The sequence below is a fragment of the Eurytemora carolleeae genome, unplaced genomic scaffold, assembly GCF_000591075.1.
Source record: "Eurytemora carolleeae unplaced genomic scaffold, Eaff_2.0 scaffold344, whole genome shotgun sequence".
NCBI lineage: Eukaryota > Metazoa > Arthropoda > Copepoda > Calanoida > Temoridae > Eurytemora > Eurytemora carolleeae.
This window is the reverse complement of record NW_019396248.1, coordinates 254,009-273,430: the sequence shown is the minus strand read 5'-3', so window position 1 is coordinate 273,430 and position 19,422 is coordinate 254,009. Positions and strand designations below refer to the sequence as shown.

At 33.0% G+C, this 19,422-nt stretch overlaps 1 protein-coding gene across 1 annotated transcript; it reads left to right on the top strand.

The window, feature by feature from the left end:
- The first annotated feature begins 524 nt into the window (after positions 1-524).
- Positions 525-19,213, top strand: LOC111699327 (uncharacterized). Its single transcript, XM_023469971.1, has 5 exons — positions 525-598; positions 6,254-6,477; positions 6,860-6,925; positions 7,244-7,385; positions 15,346-19,213. The coding sequence occupies exons 2-5, from the start codon at positions 6,421-6,423 to the stop codon at positions 18,210-18,212; spliced, it is 3,132 nt and encodes a 1,043-aa protein (XP_023325739.1). The 5' UTR covers positions 525-598; positions 6,254-6,420; the 3' UTR covers positions 18,213-19,213.
- Positions 19,214-19,422: the final 209 nt, after the last annotated feature.

Genomic DNA, 19,422 nt, shown 5'->3' with positions numbered 1-19,422 from the left:
TGAATTTTAATCAAGAAAAACTAAAAATGTGCAAATTTCTTTTGACAGGTTGTTTGCAAAAAATTTGCAATTTTTGTCGCAAAACTTGTGCAATTCGTTTCGTTATGTCAAAGGCTTTCCAAAAAGCTAAATTTTATCAAAATCTGACAAGTGGAAGTGGGTCAAAACAAAGATTTAGTTTGTTAAAACAGTCATTCAGGCAGTATGCCTGAGGACTCAGGCAGTTTGTATTAAAGCCCGGTTTTAGGCCTAAAGGGAGGGCTTTGGGTATGTAGGAAAAGTCAGAAAATTTCAACAGCCTCAGACCAATACTTTTTGAGTTATTTAAAAAAAACTACAGGGGGGGTCAAATTGACCCCCCCCCCAGCAGGAATAGGGTTAATAATATAGATAGTTAGATAGATAGATAGATAGATAGATAGATTAATAGATAGATATATTGATGTATAGATAGATAGATATATAGATAGATAGATAGATAGATATATTGATGTATAGATAGATAGATAGATAAACAGCGTAGTCCGGGCAGGTAGTGTCCTGACAGCTTCAGAGCAGCTAGTTCCTCTCATACTCGCCTTGCGGTCACACAATACAGGTGAATACACAGAATACAGGATACAATCTTGAATTTATGATACAATCTTGATATGTGATGCAATCTGTATTTTAAGATGGAATATATTCTCAATTGAATTGATTACTCAAACTTAAGTCTAATTCTTATATCTTAGCCCCTTGATTTTGTACACCATTACTTTTTTATAAATGAATTCTGAAAGATAAAAAAGTCTAGTTTTAAAATATAACAATGTATCATCAAATTTAGAAATTTAAGATTAGCGCTCTATTGGATAAGTGAGAACAAAAATCTCATCATAACTGCAATATTTATTTAAATACACTTTGTTGTTTTTGTATTATTGTAAAGATCCCTTTCCCTCCCCCGCCCTCCCCCCACCCCCTTTAATGATATTTTCTTCTGATCATCCTTTCATCTAAACTAAGGAATGTAAAATGAAGGGTAAGGGAAAAGGCTTTGTGAACACGTTTGACTATTGTGTATTAGGATTGCTGGTAATTACATAACAATAATAATTGAATTTTTTTAAATATTTTTAGTAAACATTTCTTGGACTAAACCTTGAACCTAACCTCTCCATCCCCTACCTTTAGTATACATACCTTGATCTAAACGTTGAACCCATCCTCTCCGTCCCCTACCTTTATTATACATACCTTGATCTGATCCTTGAATCCACCCTCTCCGTCCCCTACCTTTAGTATACATACCTTGATATGAACCTTGAATCCACACTCTCCATCCCCTACCCTTAGGCATACATACCTTGATTTAAACCTTGAATCCATCCTCTCCATCCCCTACCTTTAGTATACATACCTTGATCTGAACCTTGAATCCACCCCCTTCATCCCTTTGAGACATCACATAATCATGTTTCCTCCTTCATTCCGGTTTCTGACCTCCCACATATTAATTATACAAGCTTATTACTACTCTAGTATTGGTAAACAGTCGAGGGAGCCCGGGGTCATGGGGGAATATAAGGGTGATTTTGGGTGGGGGGGGGGGGGGAGGGATCTTGATGTAAAAGATTTAGAATTATGGTTATGTATGGCCGGGAATCTAACATAATTCAGAAAAAAGGTTCTAGGGGGGGGGATCTTGAATCTTGATACAGGATTTCCTGTAAAGGTTAAGACTTCAGAGACGACTGTACGGAATCTACCCAGTTGTTTCCATACATTTATAATAACCCTCACTTCCTTACTTGTATCTTTCTTTCTAAATCATTAAAATAAACGAATAGAAGAGTACATTCAAGACAGCAGTCTGAATTAAACTCTAGCTGGGATCATAGCATTTTAGATTGTCAAGTCGTCTTTACAGTATAATCCTTTGTGGGTAACCCAGTCTGATAAGTAGGAGAAAAGTATTATAAGAAAGAGTGGAGGGGGGGGGGGGGGCCCCCGAGAAAAAAAAAATAGAAAAAAGGTTGGGGTACGTACAGTTTGAAAAAGAATTATCTCAATCTTTATATAAATTTAGCTTGTCAGTCTGTTTGTTTGTATTCAATAAACGTCTTAAACGGCTGAACCGATCAGGCTCAAATTTTGTGTGGGACCTCACGTGGCACCAGTGAAGGTTTATGATTGAGCAAAATTTTAAAAAATTTGCTTCCATCGAAAACTGATTTTCATTAAATTTTGAAAATTTTAAAAATTCACAAAATTTTTTGTTGAAATCCTGAATTTTTTGTTTTGTTTTGTTTTTCAATTTAATCAAAGAGAACATTAAATAGAAGATGAGCGCGAAGCGCCCTGAAAGCCTGTAATTGTATTTTAATTGTTGCAAAAAGTGCTATGAAAATAATTAGTTGCCAACAAAAAAAAGACCTTGAGCTCTTTTAACATCATGATCTGAAAGTAAACTATTCATCATCAGTATAAAGTTTTAAAAATCTTTATAAGAAATTCAAGAGAAAAGAAGTTTTTTATAAATAAAAACTTGCTAAAAAATCTTAGTGGAAAAATTTCACTTTTGTTTAAACTTATTATGGGCAGTAGACTGTCAATAATGGGAAAAGGATCACAAAATTGAAATTCTAAAGATAACATAATTCTCTAGTTTGGGAGTCCAGCGTTGCCCAGGTTAATCATAGTTTCTCCAGCCGTTTACCCGCGCTTGGTCTTAAATTGTGATTTTAGCTACTTTTCCCTATAACAGTCGACTCACTCAATTTAGAATCTCAAAGCTTAGAACATTTCTGTGGTTATACCGCGTTCTCCAATTAAAATTAGAGGCTTATCAGTCCAGGGTTTCATGAGTTATGATCGGGGATACAAACAAACAGAGAATACTACTTTATATTTATACATAATAAGCATATTTTAAAACAAGATATTTTTACCAAACAAGGAAATAATCCTATACAAATAAAGTTTTAAAATGGTAATACTTTTCACATGGGACTTTTCACATGGGACTTTTCAAATGGGACTTTTCACATGGGACTTTTCACATGGGACTTTCAGCAGTACATGTTAAGACTTATAAATATAACTCTTTTGGCGTTCCAAAATAAATATGGTAGAGGATACTACACTATGGACTCCATGATCATAGATTAAAATAAAGTAAACACATTAAGTTTGCATTCATCTTGCACGTATTAAATTTAAAGTAACCCCCTAATTTAAGTGAAGCAGGATAGAGACAAAAAAATCTAGAATTTGCTCTATTTTTTTAAAATTTTTAATTTAAAGTTTTATGGGTTTCTTTTATTTACAAATACACAATACATCTTTACTCTTGAATTTAGTTTTTATTTATTCAAATTCTGCCAGTATAAATTAACTCTCATTTGTCTTACAATAAAACTGTAAAATGTAAATATAACTTTAAGTTGCAGGGAGGGAGGGGGGGATGGCTGGGTTGCGAAGAAAATGTTGAATTTTGCCTAGATGAATATCTATGACCTCGCTCATGTTTTTTTAAGGGGATACATGGATACAGTGTTGTACAGTGTACAGGGGACGGGTGTCCCATGATATATGAAAATGAGATACGAATGTAAACTTTTTATTCACTCCTGCATGATAGTCGGATGATTTAACTATTTAGATGAATTAAAGAGATTCTTTTAAAGATTCATGAGATTGTATCAAAATTTTATGATATCAAAGATTAAAGAGATTCTATCAAAGATTGGCGAGTATTGATCAAAGATTGACGAGTATTTATCAAAGATTGAAAAGATTCTCTGTTAAAGGTTGATTAGTATTTATCAAAAATTGAAGAGTATTTATCAAAGATTGAAGAGATTCTATTAAAGGTTGAAGAGATTCTATCAAACCTTAAAGAGAATCTATCAAACCTTAAAGAGATTCTATCAAAAATTGGTAAATTTTTACAAAAAAAGATTTCTTGTAATTGTGAAGAAAGGTTTTTTATTTTTAATTCGGACAAAAAATATAATTTTATTCCCCGTAAATCAAAAGACGATTCAATGCCAACATTAATTTCCATAAATATTGGGACACCCTGCAGTATATAGTGTATACAGTTTAGCTGTGCAAACTTGGATTGAAACAAAAGCCAGCTCAATCATCAGAGAGAAATTAGAACCTTACAATATACATCATACAATCTTAAGCATTAACCCTCTACACTAAATCTTGCATACTGACGTATATATACGTATATTCCAGGGCTCTTTGCACCCATAGTCGATTTTAATTTTTAGTTGTTGGTCTTTAGTCGATTAAATTAAATGGTAAAAATTAAAATTAAAAAATATCAATTTTATCCCCTGCAGTCTGCTTTATACTGAAGTTATAAATAAAAAAAAATGTTTACATATTGCACTTTACGCAAAATTTAATAGGAGATAAATCTGCCTGAAATAGAAAATATTCCCTTTAAAAGATAAAATATTGCATCTGCACCAGTAACTTAGAAGAAGAAGAAAGTTTGTAAATATTGAGAAAAAATTTGAATAATTGTTTTACATAAATTGTTCAGAAACATATTTCCAATAAAAGAAAATATGTAAAAATGTATCAAATATTCACAAATATTTTTTCAATAAAAGTAATTTTAAAGATTGTATTCGAAGAAAAGATTTTTTTGATTAAAAATAACAATAGTTTTTGGAAAATTTAGCGTTGAACAGGCTTCACATAGATTTAGTCCCACCCNCCAGCCGATATAGGGTTAACGCTTGAAGGTTTCTCAGAAAACGTTTAGCCATGGGAAGAATAGATTAAAGTTCTTTTTTTGTAGATCACGGTAAAGTCTGGTTCATTTCAAGTACCAGGCCGGCTGTACAGTCACCACGAACTAACCATGAGAAGCATCCTGTTTCTTTTATTTGAAATCAAACGTGTTTTCGTCTATTATTCAACAATCTTTAAACTTACAGATTTGTTATTTTATACTTTTTCATTCAAAATGTATATGCCATGAGCTGCCAACAAAAAAGTATTTAAGAAAAAAGGCTATAAAATTATGTATGAGGGGTTAAATTGTGATCGAAAGTCACAGCTTTCTGAAATATTGACAGAACCGTTAAATTCACAGGACAGTACACCAAATGAATTAGTTTCTTCAAGGGATAATATAGTGAGATAGTCATTAGTCATTTAAACTTTTATTAGTCATTAATTATTCTTCATACATCATAAAACAAACAAATGGAATCAAGTCTTTGTTGCAGAATTTGATTTTCTAATCCCCAATGCTTTGTAACCTAATGTTATAGTCCAAGATATTTAATATAATCTAAGTTTAAAATATTAAAGGGCTACACCAACAGGTTGCAAAGATATAGGGATTTGAAAAGTTCAGTTGTATGCAAAGACTCAATTCCTCTCTCAGGTTTTTGTTTTCAATAATTACGGATTTAAAGAATTAATAATCGACATTTTCTGTTTGGTCCCGATTATGTTGAATTGTGTTCTAAATGTATTTCTTATACATTGTACAATCTATCCATTAATCCTGTGTTTCTGATGATTTTTCAAATTATATTTTAATTGGAAAGAAAGCAAATACGTACATACATTGAAACTCTTATCGTTAAACTGACATTTATATGCAATTCCAGATCTAATTAAGGGAAGTAATTAACTTATGCAAAATGTTTGAATCCTGAAGCGAATACTAATTAAATACGTGTTAGTATCACATATGATATTTTTAATCGTAATTAAACAATAACCATTTTATTTCCTTTAACCCCCCCCCCCCCACCCCACAAACAAATCATATTAAATACTGGGTTACCCATAAAAATGATATTTAGCCTTTTATTTCAAAGGAATTGATTTTTTGACACAAACTCAAATTATCTTATCCCAAATATTTCAAACTATGAATTCTGTTGGGTAAAACAATCTGAAGTCAGAAATATTTTAAACATCAGGTTGCACAGATTTAAGGGATTAGACAATTTGAGGTTTTGGCAAGAAATCAATTACTTTGTGGATACCTCTGTATATCTATACTAGTTACGTGTATTAAACCTTTAATCTGTTTAATACATCTATCTATCTATCTTTGTAAAAAATAATATTGAGTATCTGGATATCTCCCAGATCTATTTCTATCTTACATCTTAAAAATCCGGGAAAAAATTTCGGAAATTCAGCTGATCCAGCAAAACACAAATTCAACAAAATAATTACCTTACAGAGAATTTTACAAATTTTAAATTTTCTTTTTGTTTAGAACTTGCAACAGAGAGCAGCGAGAGGGGAGAACTGAAGCATCAAAATTTAGCAAACATTTTTTTTTGACATTTCTACTTCTACATTAACAAAAAAAACAGACTAAACTATAAAAAGAGATTGTGATAAAAGTTGAAAGTCTAGCAAGTGAAAACTTGATCCATAAAGATGGATTACTACCAAACAATGAGAAATGATTATGTTCACAAGGCGATGTACCCTGAGGAAGAATAATTTAAACTTAATCTCAAAATTGAATACATTAAAAGAATATAATAAAAAAATGTATAAATATAGCTACAAATTTTGTAGCTTGTCATTTTTATGACTGCTGTATCCCTGATGATGTTAATTGTACATTTTTTGCATGAATTGCTTCAGTAAAAAATCACAAACTCAAAGCAAAAAATTATAAAATTTGAAGTTACATTTCGAATTTAAAGACTTCACAAAAACAACTTTTCATAAAATAACTAAAAATCTTTCCACATTAGCAAATTTTTTTGTAATTAAAAATTAATTTCTGTTTCAATAAAAAAATAACTTTAATGAAAAACTGAAATTTTTTATTTTAATAACAAAATAAGTTTAAATAATCCCCTTGAAGGACCCTATGCGTGTTGACTGGATACCTAAGGGACCCCAGCAGGGGACACTCACCATCAAACCTAAGGTGAGTTAAACCTTATTAATAAATTTATTTTAAAAGTTTTTGTAAAAATGTTTTAATTTGATTGAATTCCATATTTGAACACTATGCTAACACTGTAAATATAAAAAAATTAATGAAAATTGCTAAATTTAAAAAGTTGAACTTAAAAAAATATATTGATGTAGGGTTTTTGATTTTTTTTGTTTTGTTATTTCTCTGTTCAAAACTATGGATTAAAAATAAAATGATCATGAAAAATCAAAGGATTCATGTTTCATATTTTGAGTGCATGTTTTATTATACTTTTCTTGAAGTTTGAGGTTGAAATCTCTGCTTTAGGACAACTGCCCTCCAAGGTTTGTGACGAAGATCGAAGGAGCAGCTGTCGAGGAATCCGCCAAAGTTTTCTTCGAAGGAATCGTCGATGCGAAACCAAACCCAAAGTTTAATTGGTTTTTTGATGATGAGCCGATTATACCAGGTAATACGACTTGTTTTAAAACGCGAAAAATGACAAAAATAAAAAAATCTAGATAAAAATGTCACTTACGTTGGTAAAACGATGACAAAGAAATTGAGTTTTTGCCAAAAACTCAAATTTCTTATCCCTATATCTTTGCTACCTTATGGTATAGGTACACGTACAGACCTTTTAAATTTCAAGATTAGTTTATTTGATCAAACCGAATTCACAGTTAGAAATATTCAAGGTCTAAATCCTTTGGTTGTTAATTGATAGAAGGATTATAAACAAAGAGAATAGAATATGTTAGAGTGGAATTTAAACAATACCTTAGTATAAATATTGTCAGTACCTTTCAGCCTGAAAGGGAGTTCAAAGTGTACAATTCATGTAAATGTTCACAAATTATATGCAGTACATCACACTAATACCATCCCTGGACATCCATTCCCATTTATTTTTTGTTTTATAAAGTTGTTAAATAACTTTAAACATTTGCTTTAGGTGAATTAAAATCATTACTTTATTAATCATTACAACGTAAAATCGTCGTTTGTAAAGTGAATACCTACAATTATAGGAGTATGTTTCTAATGATAAAAAACTATTTCTATCGACGTGTTCATGAAAGGTTGTCAGAGAAAAAGGATTTAAAAAAATGAAATAATTATTAAGAACTATTTTTTCTAGGAAAATATGTTCCAGGGCCCAAAAGGTTAAAGAGCACAAATATGTAAAGTACACCTGCAGTGTGGAAACAGTACAACAAAATGGCCGTTTTACACTTTTTTCCAGTAAATTCCTCTCTAATATATTCTATTATCTTTCATTATAAAATCAGAATTTGTGAAAAAAAAACTAATTTCCTTTAATCTAGATTCATATTAAATCTTGCATATGAACATAAAATATAAAATTGACGAATTTTCATAATTTAAATTAGAATATCAATGAAAATTGTGCATTTTAGGAAGGAATTACTGCAGAATTTTTGCATAAAATCTCTTCTGATTTTATTTTTACAAATTGCTTTGAATTATTTGCAAAATCTGCGCTGAATAAAATGCAAGATTTCGGATTAATTTCTAAACTCAACCAAGATATATTTATTTGCTATTTTATAGTTAGGGTTAAAATTAAAATTATTTCAAAAAACAAAGATTTACATTTTAATAGTGAAGCAGGGTATGTATGAAAAAAAATTTTTTTTATCAGAAATACATATTAATTTATGACGAAAGAAAAATTGGCACACTAACTGTTAAAGGGACTGTATGCGGAATTTTAAGTGATCCGCCAGGGGGTCCGGGGTGGGGGGGTGATAAAATGCCCTCCCCATCAGTCATTTTAGGGTTAAAAGGAAGAGTGAATGAGCAGAGTGAAAGAAGAAGAAGTTTATCTTGAATTCAATCTATTTTCCAATCCCTAGGATTCTATAATGTGTCAGATTTCAGCAAATTGTTGAAAATATATATTGACAAATGAATCTAAAATCTAAGAGGTGGACGCTCTGAGCTTCTATCTCTGGACAGGAGGGAATGGGGGGGGGGAGATACATGGAAAAGATGTTTAAATTTGTGCGATATCAAAAAAGACATAGAAATATTAAAAGAATATTAAAAAAGGAAACTAAGGAACTGCATGATTATTCTGTATTTTCTAATTCTAATATCTTTGCAACCACCCACCACCTTAAAGTACAAAGAGAAATAGGCATTTGCAGAGTATAAATATAAGCATTGACATTTTTTTGTTATCATTTGATTTCATTGCAATTAGTAACTTGAACACACCTTAACTTTACTGTAATGATAAACGCCGACAATTCTTATGTCAAGTCTTTCTGTCCCCTCTTCCTCCGATGGTCATTCTGTGCCGAGCGCTGCACTGTATTGTATCTAAAATGTATTCTCGAAATTCAAAAAATGTGACTCAAAAAAATGTTTAAAGGGAGTTGGTTGCCTAAAAAATTTCTCCACAATACTAAATTCTCAGTTCAAATACCATACATTAACCTATTTTTGCATGGTAATAAAGTCTTATATTTGAATTAGCGTAGCAACCTCCTCTTAAAGAATAACAAATGTCCTTCTATTTTCTCTTTTCCAAACACTCAATGTTTAGATACTAAAGCCAGATTTATTCAGACCTTTCACAGAGAAATCTACAAGATACTTTCCACATTTTCACATTTACTTAATTCAATCTTTGTTTTAAATCTTCAAAATGTTCAGTGACCCTTTAACGTTAAAGACAAGAAAAAAAACACTATTGCTTACAAGTAACTCTCACGGATTGCAATGCTGGATTTACAGTGGTACCCTTTCTTTATGGCAATGTCTGATCACTTGTTAACCTAGAATAATGAAAATATCTTCCTTATTATTGATCAGAAAAAGGTTTCAAGGGTACTGTTGTGAATAGAGCATATTTGTAAGGAAGGTAACTTGAAATTATACAGTCCCTTTAAATTAAAGTTTATATTACGTTTACTGTCCCTTTAATATTTTTATCTTTTTCTTGTCTGCATCCCTGAGATATAATTTGGAAAGTTTTCTAGGCTTTCTCAGTATAAAGAATAATTAAGTTCTTCCATCTTTCAACATTATCTAAACTTTTAAATTTATCTATATATAAATTTAGCTTGTCTGTTTGTTTGTTTGTATCCAATAAACGTAAAAACGGCTGAACGGGTCCGAATTTTGTATGGGACCTCACGTGACCCTAGAGAAGGTTTAAAAAATTTAAAAAAAATGTGTATTTAAAAGTTTTTTATTTTTGTAAAATTTTAAAATTCCGCGTACAAATTTTATGAAATACACAAACTATTTGATTGGTTTGTTTTATACTGTACAAAGAGATAAAGCCACAATTAAACGTTGAAATAGAAGATGGGCGCGAAGCGCCCCTAAAAGCCTAGAATCTTATATTTCATATGTAGCTTAACCCTATCCCCGCTGGGGTACTTGAAAACCAGGATACGCTGGGGGGGGGTCAATTTGACCCCCCCTCTAAATCCCATGTTTTATGTCCAAATATGACAAATGATACATCATTAGAAAGCTCTTGTGCTCTACTTTTAGAATCTGCAAAAAAATTTGCAAATTTGCGAAAATTGAATTTTTTATCGCAAAATCCAGTTTTATAGTAAAAATGTTTGCAAAAAATTTGTCCAAAAAATGACAAATTATACATTTTTGAAAAGCCCTTGGCCATGCCATTTCAAATATGCAAAAAGTTTTGCAAAATTTTAAATAACCTGATTTTTAATCAAGAAAAACTAAAAATGTGCAAATTTTCTTTGACAGGTTGTTTGCAAAAAATTTGCAATTTTTTTTTCGCAAAACTTGTGCAATCCGTTTCCTTATGTCATAGGCTTTCCAAAAAGCTAAATTTTATCAAAGTCTGACAAGTGAAAGTGGGTCAAAACAAAGATTTAGTTTGCTACAAGCAAAAGCAGTCATTCAGGCAGTGTGCCTGAGGACTCAGGCAGTTAGTATTAAAGCCCGGTTTTAGGCCTAAAGGGAGGGCTTTGGGTATTTAGGAAAAGTCAGAAAATGTCAACAGCCTCAGACCAATACTTTTTGAGTTATGCAAAAAAACTACAGGGGGGGTCAAATTGACCCCCCCCCAGCAGGAATAGGGTTAAATCTTTAATCTTATTTATGGTGTATTTTATAATTGAATTTACTTAATTATAATTTACATCTTACATTTGCATCTTACTTCTTACATCCTACATCTTACATCTTACATCTTACATCTTACATCTAACATCTTAGATCTTACATCTTACATCTTACATCCTACATCTTACATATCTTACATCTTACATCTTACTTCTTACATCCTACATCTTACATCTTACATCCTACATCTCACATATCTTACATCTTACTTCTTACATCCTACATCTTACATCTTACATCTTACATCTTACATCTTACATCCTACATCTTACATATCTTACATCTTACTTCTTACATCCTACACCTTACATCTTACATCTTACATCTTACATCTGACATCTTACATCTTACATCTTATATACACCTTACATTATACATCTTACATCTTACATTTTACACCTAAGACTTTTGAAAAGCGCAGGTTATCAATTTAACCATGACGCAAGAGAAATTTTCAGTTTTTTTACTTAAATAAATTAGAAATATATAATAAAGGTAAATTTTTATCTAGGCCATATGTAAATCTAGTAGAAAAATAGGACGTAATTTACATAGATAAAGATGAATTTGTTTATGTTGTTTATGTTAGATTCTTTGATCAAACAGAATTCATAGTTTGAAATATCTAAGGTCTACGACATTGGGTTGCTCAGATATAGGGATTAGAAAATCAGAAAACTCAAATTGTCAATTTTACCAAACTTTAGACAAAAATAAGCCATGATATCCCAGATCGATAATCCAGAACTGGGTTTAAGGAAACCTTTTCTTGTTTCAGCATCATTTTCTTTATAATTTCCCCACTATATTCTTGTAAATGGACGATAACCCCCTCCCTCTCTTAAACTGTAAATTCCCCCTCCTTTAGCAGGAAATGTATCTATATCTCTTCCCCCCCCCCCAGCGCTGTGGGGGAATTTAAAGTATCTTGCTTCAGCAGATAAACATTTGCCAAAGATAGGACAAAAACTATCTAAAATTCGCAATCCTCTGAGGGCAGGGGAAACAAATGCCAAAATATGAGTTCAGAGAAAATAGAATTTAATAGGAAGTAAAAAGAAAATGACAATTAAAGGAATGAAAAGGAAAAGGAAGTAGAAAGAGGAAAAGACGAAAAAGGAATTAATAGGAAGTAGAAAGAGGAAAAGAGGAAAAAAGGAATTTTTAGGAAGTAGAAAGAGGAAATTACAATTAAAGGAATGAAAAGGAAGTAGAAAGAGGAAAAGACGAAAATAGAAATTCTTAGGAAGTAGAAAGAGAAAATGACAATTAAAGGAATGAAAAGGAAGTAGAAAGAGAAAGTGACAGTTAAAGTAATGAAAAGGAAGTAGAAAGATGAAATAACAATTAAAATAGGAATAAGAATAGGAGCAGTACACCCAGATCTACAGAGATTTTTATAGAATACGGATGTGAGTTTAATCTCCCGTTTGTATATAAAAAAGCTTGGGAACTTGCACAACAGACAGCTAACAGACAACTAACAGATAGATGGATTGTTAACATGCCAACCACAGAACACAAGAGGCCCTCAGTCTCATTAAGAGATTTGTATCCTTAGTTTCTGGGACTAGACCAATTACTATTGTATTGCCGTCTAAACAACTCATAAGGATACAGAAGAGAACTAGGAGATCCAAGAGATACTCAGTTTCATCAAGAGATTCCCCTCCTGTAGTTTCTAGAACTGGACCAATAGCTCTCGTACCAGCCCATCTGAACTACCCACTAGGATATCCTGGATACAGACAGAGAGAAAGTAGGATCTCCAAGATACAGAGGAGAACTAGGATACCCAAAATATCAGATGCTGCCCTATCCTTATATTGTAGATACTGATTTTTACAGACAGCTCATCATATATCTGGAACAGCTAGACGATTTGGCCAAGATCTAGGACTCCAAGAGCAGAAGCTAAGCCTGATACTGAGGAGATGCTGCTCTTTCCGGGAAGCTCTCCACAAATCCATTATAGAAGAATAAGATAATCTTGAGACAAGAGACGCTGATCTTCACAGACAGATATTCACATATTTGTTGTAGAAATAGCTGCAGGAAACATAGGAGAACTAGTGCTTCCAGGATACTTAGGATAACTTGGGATACCCAGGACACACAGGAGAGCTAGGACTTCTAGGACATACAAGAGAACTAGGATATCCAAGGCAAACAAGTCCAACAACAGTCGAGCCAGTCCAACCACAGGTCAAGATATATTCTCCAGCGGGTTCTATGAACAGAGCTATATAGAGACTTGGAGCAGTGTGTTCATACAGAGGAGAACTAGATTACCCCGCCAATTCATTAAAGGTTTGCTCTATACTCTCCAGAGGATTCTGAGTACGGAGACACAGCTCATTGTAGAGCAACTCTTCACAGACCTGTTGTGAGTCCAGCAAAGGAAGCAGCTGAGAACACAGTAAGAGCATATCAGATTGGAAGAACAGTTAACGTAGCATGGACTTCAGGAGTAGCTCCGTTAGTTAAGGAAGCAGCTGAGATTGCAGTAGAAGCATCTTGGATTGCAGGAGCAGCTAAAGTAACAGGGACTCTGGAAGCAGCTCTGGTAATGCACAGCTAACATACTAGAGACTCTAGGAGTAGCTCTGTTAATGAACAGCTAACATAGCAGAGACTCCAGGAGCAACTCTGGTAATGAACAGCTAACATAGCAGAGACTCTAGGAGCAGCTCTAGTAATGAACAGATAACATAGCAGAGACTCTAGGAGCAGCTCCAGTAATGAATAGTTAACATAGCAGAGACTCTGGGTGAAGCTCCGGTAATAAGGGAAGCAGCTGGGAATGTAGTGGAAGCATCCCATATTAGAGTAACTAAAGTAGCAGAGACTCGGGAAGCAGCTAAAATAGCAGCTAAGATTGCAGTGTAAAAGATACTGAACTTGAGTAGCTAAATAAGATATTGAGTTGAGGAAGCTGCCAATATAGATGGTTAACTGGAGCAGGTAAACAAGATATCAAATTGGAGAAGCTTCCAAGATAGATAAGGAACTGGAACAGCTAAACGAGATATTGAGGTTGAGGAAGCGGCTCAGACAGATCCTGAACTGGAGCAACTGAAGATCTAATGGAACTGATTAAAATATTAATAATCCTTACAGATGTATCTAATAAATAAACTATGAAGCTGATCAATCCCAATTCATTCATACTCTTTTTGTTAAAGGGATCCATACTAAAACAAGAGTAGGGGGGATCTAGAGTGAAATATTTGCATAATCCCAAACCATGGGTGTAAATGATAAATCTCAAAAATCCTTAGGATTTACATTTGGCTTGTATTTGATAAAACACAAAAATCAATAATAATAATAAAAGGGAAGCACAAGAGGAAGAGAAATTAAAGAAATTAAAAGGAAGTAGAAAAAGGAAAAGACGAATGAAGGAATTAATAGTAAAAAAAGAGAAAAAGACAAAAATTGGATTTATTATGAAGTACATAGAAAGAGGAAAAGACGGAAATAGGAATTAATAAGAAAAAGAAAAGGAACACACTAAAAAGAAAATGAGGAAAAGAAATAAAAAGGAAATTTTGAAGGAAAAAAATGTTAAATAGTTGAATTGCACAAATGACAATTTTTATGATATACCATTGACAACAGCTAGGAATTCTATGCTTTGTCAAGAATTGAATTCAGACTGGTTTTTATCTTAAATGTCCTGATGGCATAATTTTTTTATATCTAGCTTATTTTTTTTACATCAAAACTTAAATTTTTATCTTATTTTATAAAATATTGCTGTAAATCATTAAACTTTAACACCAACTCCCAGACTGTCTCCCCTATTCTCATAAATTGATGTTGTCAAAATAAAAAGTTTGAATGCTTTTGAAGATTATATATTTTAACATAAAATGTTAAACAAGGGTATATAAAACTAAACAATTCCATCCAAACCCCGGACATATCTAACAACAGTGAATGCTATTTGGCTTTATTGCTTCAAATTTTATGCAAATCTTACATTTTGAACCCATTTTAGTGTAAAATTAGGGAATACATTACAATTTCATAATAATTAGAATTCAAATAGAGGCTCAGAATGAAATAAATGTGTAGGAGGACAGGGGGGGGGGGGTCCTGAACACACAATGTTTGTTTATAAATCGTCTAATCTTGAATTAATGCATGAATGTATATTCAGATAATTCCTTTTGGTTTCTGACAGTAATTCAAGATAAAGGCATAATTCTAATTTAATTTCAAGTTCCTATTTTAACAAATTTTAATATATATCTTTGATTTTAATATAATGACTTTTGTTTCAGGGCACAAGGGCTGGGAGGATGCAGAGATTCATGACTCAAGAAAGATGTCTACTCTGATTCTGAAATATACAAGAGAGTATCATATGGGCAAATACACTCTTGTTGCCCATAATCAACTAGGATCAGCTGAGTGTACTTGTGATCTTATTGTGAGAAAGAAGCAGTTTCCTCCTGTGTTTTGGCAAAGGCTGTATAATGTCAATGGCGAAGGAAGTCGAAGGTTTGTCGGAGAGATTGAGGTTGGTGGGTGGCCGGTTCCTGAGGTTTATTGGTATAAGGTTATGGAGGATGGTGAAGAAGTTGAAGTTACAACAAAGACACATACAGAGAATTGGAATGGTTACCCTAATAAATATGTTCCTGACAGCAGAATTGAGGTTCGTCAAATTGATCAAATTAGGCATGTTATCATATTCCACCAAGTTTCTGAGGGTGATGGTGGTTTATACCGAGTAAGAGCAGTAAATGCACTTGGAGAAGCTGAGTGTGAAGCAGAATTATCCTTTGATGGCTGTGGAGGAGGTGGGGATGATCTTTATTTGCCACCACTTTGGAGGGAAAGAAAGCGTATGACTTGGAAAGATGAAGATCAAAGAAAGAAGCCTTTTGTCAATTTCAATGAACCCCCCTTGACCCAGGAAGAACTTGCTGAAATGAGAAAGAAGAGTGGTGGTGTTCCTCTAAATAGAATTATGGAGTACCTGGCCTCACTCCCAGATTATCATCCATCTGACAAGTTTAGACATATGGATAAGATACCATTTAAGCCTGGTGTTGATGAACGAGACTACCGTCCAGATAGAAAAGGTGGTAAAAGCAGTTACCCTTCAGTTTTTCAAAAGGGTAACATCCAGCATCATGGCTACAAGAGTGATGTTAGTGGACGTATCCTCCCAGTTTGGCAAAATAAAGCTGACCCAAGATCAAGAGATAGCTCTAAATTTAATTGGAAACCTGTTCATCCTGATCTGTATGTTCCTGATGTTCCTCCAAGAAGTAAGAGCCCTCCTGCTCCACCTGTTTGGGAACTAGATGAAGATATTAAAAGATTAGTGGATTACTTAAATAGTATGGGTTGCAGAGTACCTTTTGTTCCTGTAATTCAAAACATAAAAAGTTCAAATAGCAAGCAAATTCAGAATCAGTCAAAGCAATTGGACAAGCAGAATAAAACCTACACCAATACTGTCTTTGAATCACAGCAAAAAACAAATCAGTATTCAAAACAGAATTCAAAGATTGAAAAATTCAGTTATATTATGCCAAATGAAAAACAAGAAGAACATATCAAAGACAACCATAGATTAGATCAAAGTAAAAATCAGCAGAACATGTGGGAAGAAAGACTTAATGCAAATGTTGTAGGGGCCCAAACAAATGCAACTGATTTCACATCTAATTTCATGTCCCAATTGTATGAGAAAAAAGACAATCTAAGTTTTCCTGAATTGGAACAAATGGGCAAGGGAAGACCTGCATTACCACCTAAAACCAAGATTATGAACTCTCCTTCCCGAACAATATTTAGCCCAACTGAAAGTATTGAAAGCAATGGCATAGGAACAGCATCAGTTAAAACTGTAGAATTTCTACCTGTGAAAGAAAAGGTCAAACTAATTGCTGCCCAGCAAGAAGAATTATGTAGAAAGGAAGAGGCTAGTGGTTCAAGTGGAACTGAGAAAAAGCACAAGGGTGTGCGAATCCTACCCCCTTCTCCAGTGACTGTAAGGAAAATGTCTGTAGAGGATGAGTTGTACCAATATGATCAAGTTGTTACAAGATCAACCCCCGTTACTCAGGTAATGGAAAAAATGCAAAATAAGCCATTAAGTCCAGTTATGTTCAATAAATCTTCAGTCAAGGGCAAACCATTCAGTGACACAGATTATTCTACATTGGATTCTGGACTTTCCTGCTCTGTTTCAAACTACGAAACAAATCAAGAATCAAGACATGCTCATTATTCAAGCCAAACAGTGATCCATCAGCAGGAAACAAGGCAAGAAAGTATGCAGTCAATTGAAGTCCCAGGCTGGTCTAACAATATTGATAACTCAAACACAATTAAACAAGAATACTTAACAAAGTTTGCAGCTGATAAGGAAATTGACATTGCACTGGATCAATTAATAGCAGATACTGAATCTATGGTGTCTAATGACAGTATGTTTACAGCAGAAACATCAGTGCAACAGTATCACACATACACTTCTACTTCCGAATCTCAAACAATGTCAACAAACAGAATGCAATCACAGGTCCAGACCTTAACACAACAAGCTGTTCAATCCAGAAATATGTATGAGTCTTCAGCTGAGGAATGCCGCAGGTCATTTGAGGAGGCTGAACTTGAAGCAATGGCTCTTGAATCAGAAACATCTCAATCCATCTCTAAACAATCCTCTGTTGTTGAATCTTCATCTAGCAAATCTTTTGTTATTCAGCAGCAAAGCTCAAGTAAAAGTACAGAACTAGAGTCAGCTTTCCGATCTAGGATGCCTGTTAGATCAAAATCTTTTATACGCACACCTGATACTTTTACGCCTATGGCATTAGCAACGTCTGCTCCAAATACTCCAATGTCTCAAAGAAGGAGACTTCAAATAAACCAATCACCAAAACCAAAAGATCCTGATTCTAAAATGAAATACCGAGAAAGTCCCAATGCTCCTTTCCAACCTGGGTTTTACAGACCACCCCCAGAAGACCCCCAGAAGTCTCATGTGTTTCAGCTTCGCAGAAGAAGCTCGTCAAGATCCAGAGCTAGCGAGAATAGCCCCCAAGAGAGCATCAGCAACCAAATAATTAGAGGTTCTCAAACCTCCTCAAAGGCTTATGAAGGAGATGAAAGTGATTTTGAGAAGTAGGAAACATGTTTATTTGTCTGAACTTCAAGAATTCCTGCTTTGATCCATGAATCATTGCCCTCTACACTCACATAATATCCCTGTGAACGATTTATGCAAGAGAGTTTTTAGCAGATCTGCACAATATTTCTTTTTTATTTAAGCATGTATTTCATTGTTTAAGTGTACATGTACTATTCAGTTTGAATTTTTGTGTCCTGGGAAAAACAAGATGTCACATCTGTAAATGATGTTACTCATTATGCCAGCTTTTTCGGCCTCAACTTTTCCCTTTCTTGCTTCTGAAATAAAGAAAGCAGATACTATGTTTTCTGTCAGTAAATCATTCCTTTTTTTCTATCTATTGAACAGCTTCCTGGTGTCAGCCTTCTGAATAAATTAAGCCTTGAAATTCTGTTTCTCAAAGAATTTATAAAAATTCAAACCTAATGTTAGAATTCAATGTCAAGAAAGCAGATATACGAAGCTGTAATATGACCTTGGAAATTCCTGAGATTCAAGCATCCCTAATTGTTCGGTTAAAAGATTTTCAAGGCATATATAGCATGACAGAATGGGGGCAATTATTTTACAAATGTGCTGATGTGTGAAACTATTGTTAATTATGCTCACAAAGAATTGAATATTAACCTACTTGAAAAATCTTTATAATTATCTTGTACCTATTTAGATTTACTTGTATACTAACATCTCTAAACTTAGTAAGCAACCCAAAACTTTAAAAGAAACATTTGTATGAAAACATACTGCCATATTGATCACAAACATTTCTTGAATCCATCGTTCAATTAAAACAAACTAATCCAGATTTATTTTGAGTCTTTTAAAGTAAAAGATTTAGAATTGATTTAAGTTGTAAAGTTTCAAAATGCTGGATATTCCATTAGAACAGTGGAAACCCCAGTTTAAATTAACATTATAATGCCCAGTTAGAATAATTAATGAGAATATATAGTTTAATTTATCATTTTTGAATAAAATTCTAATGAATAATTGTGTTTATACAAAATGAATTACTTATTTAAACATAAATAAGGTTAGATGATTCATTAAAATATTAATTTATTTTAAAATCTTCATTTCTTATTCATTTCAAAACTCTTCATATTTTGTTTTCTTGTACAAAACATAAACATAAACATGTTGGACCCCCTTGAATATAGAAACATAAACATAAACATGTTGGAGCCCCTTCAATATACAAAATAAA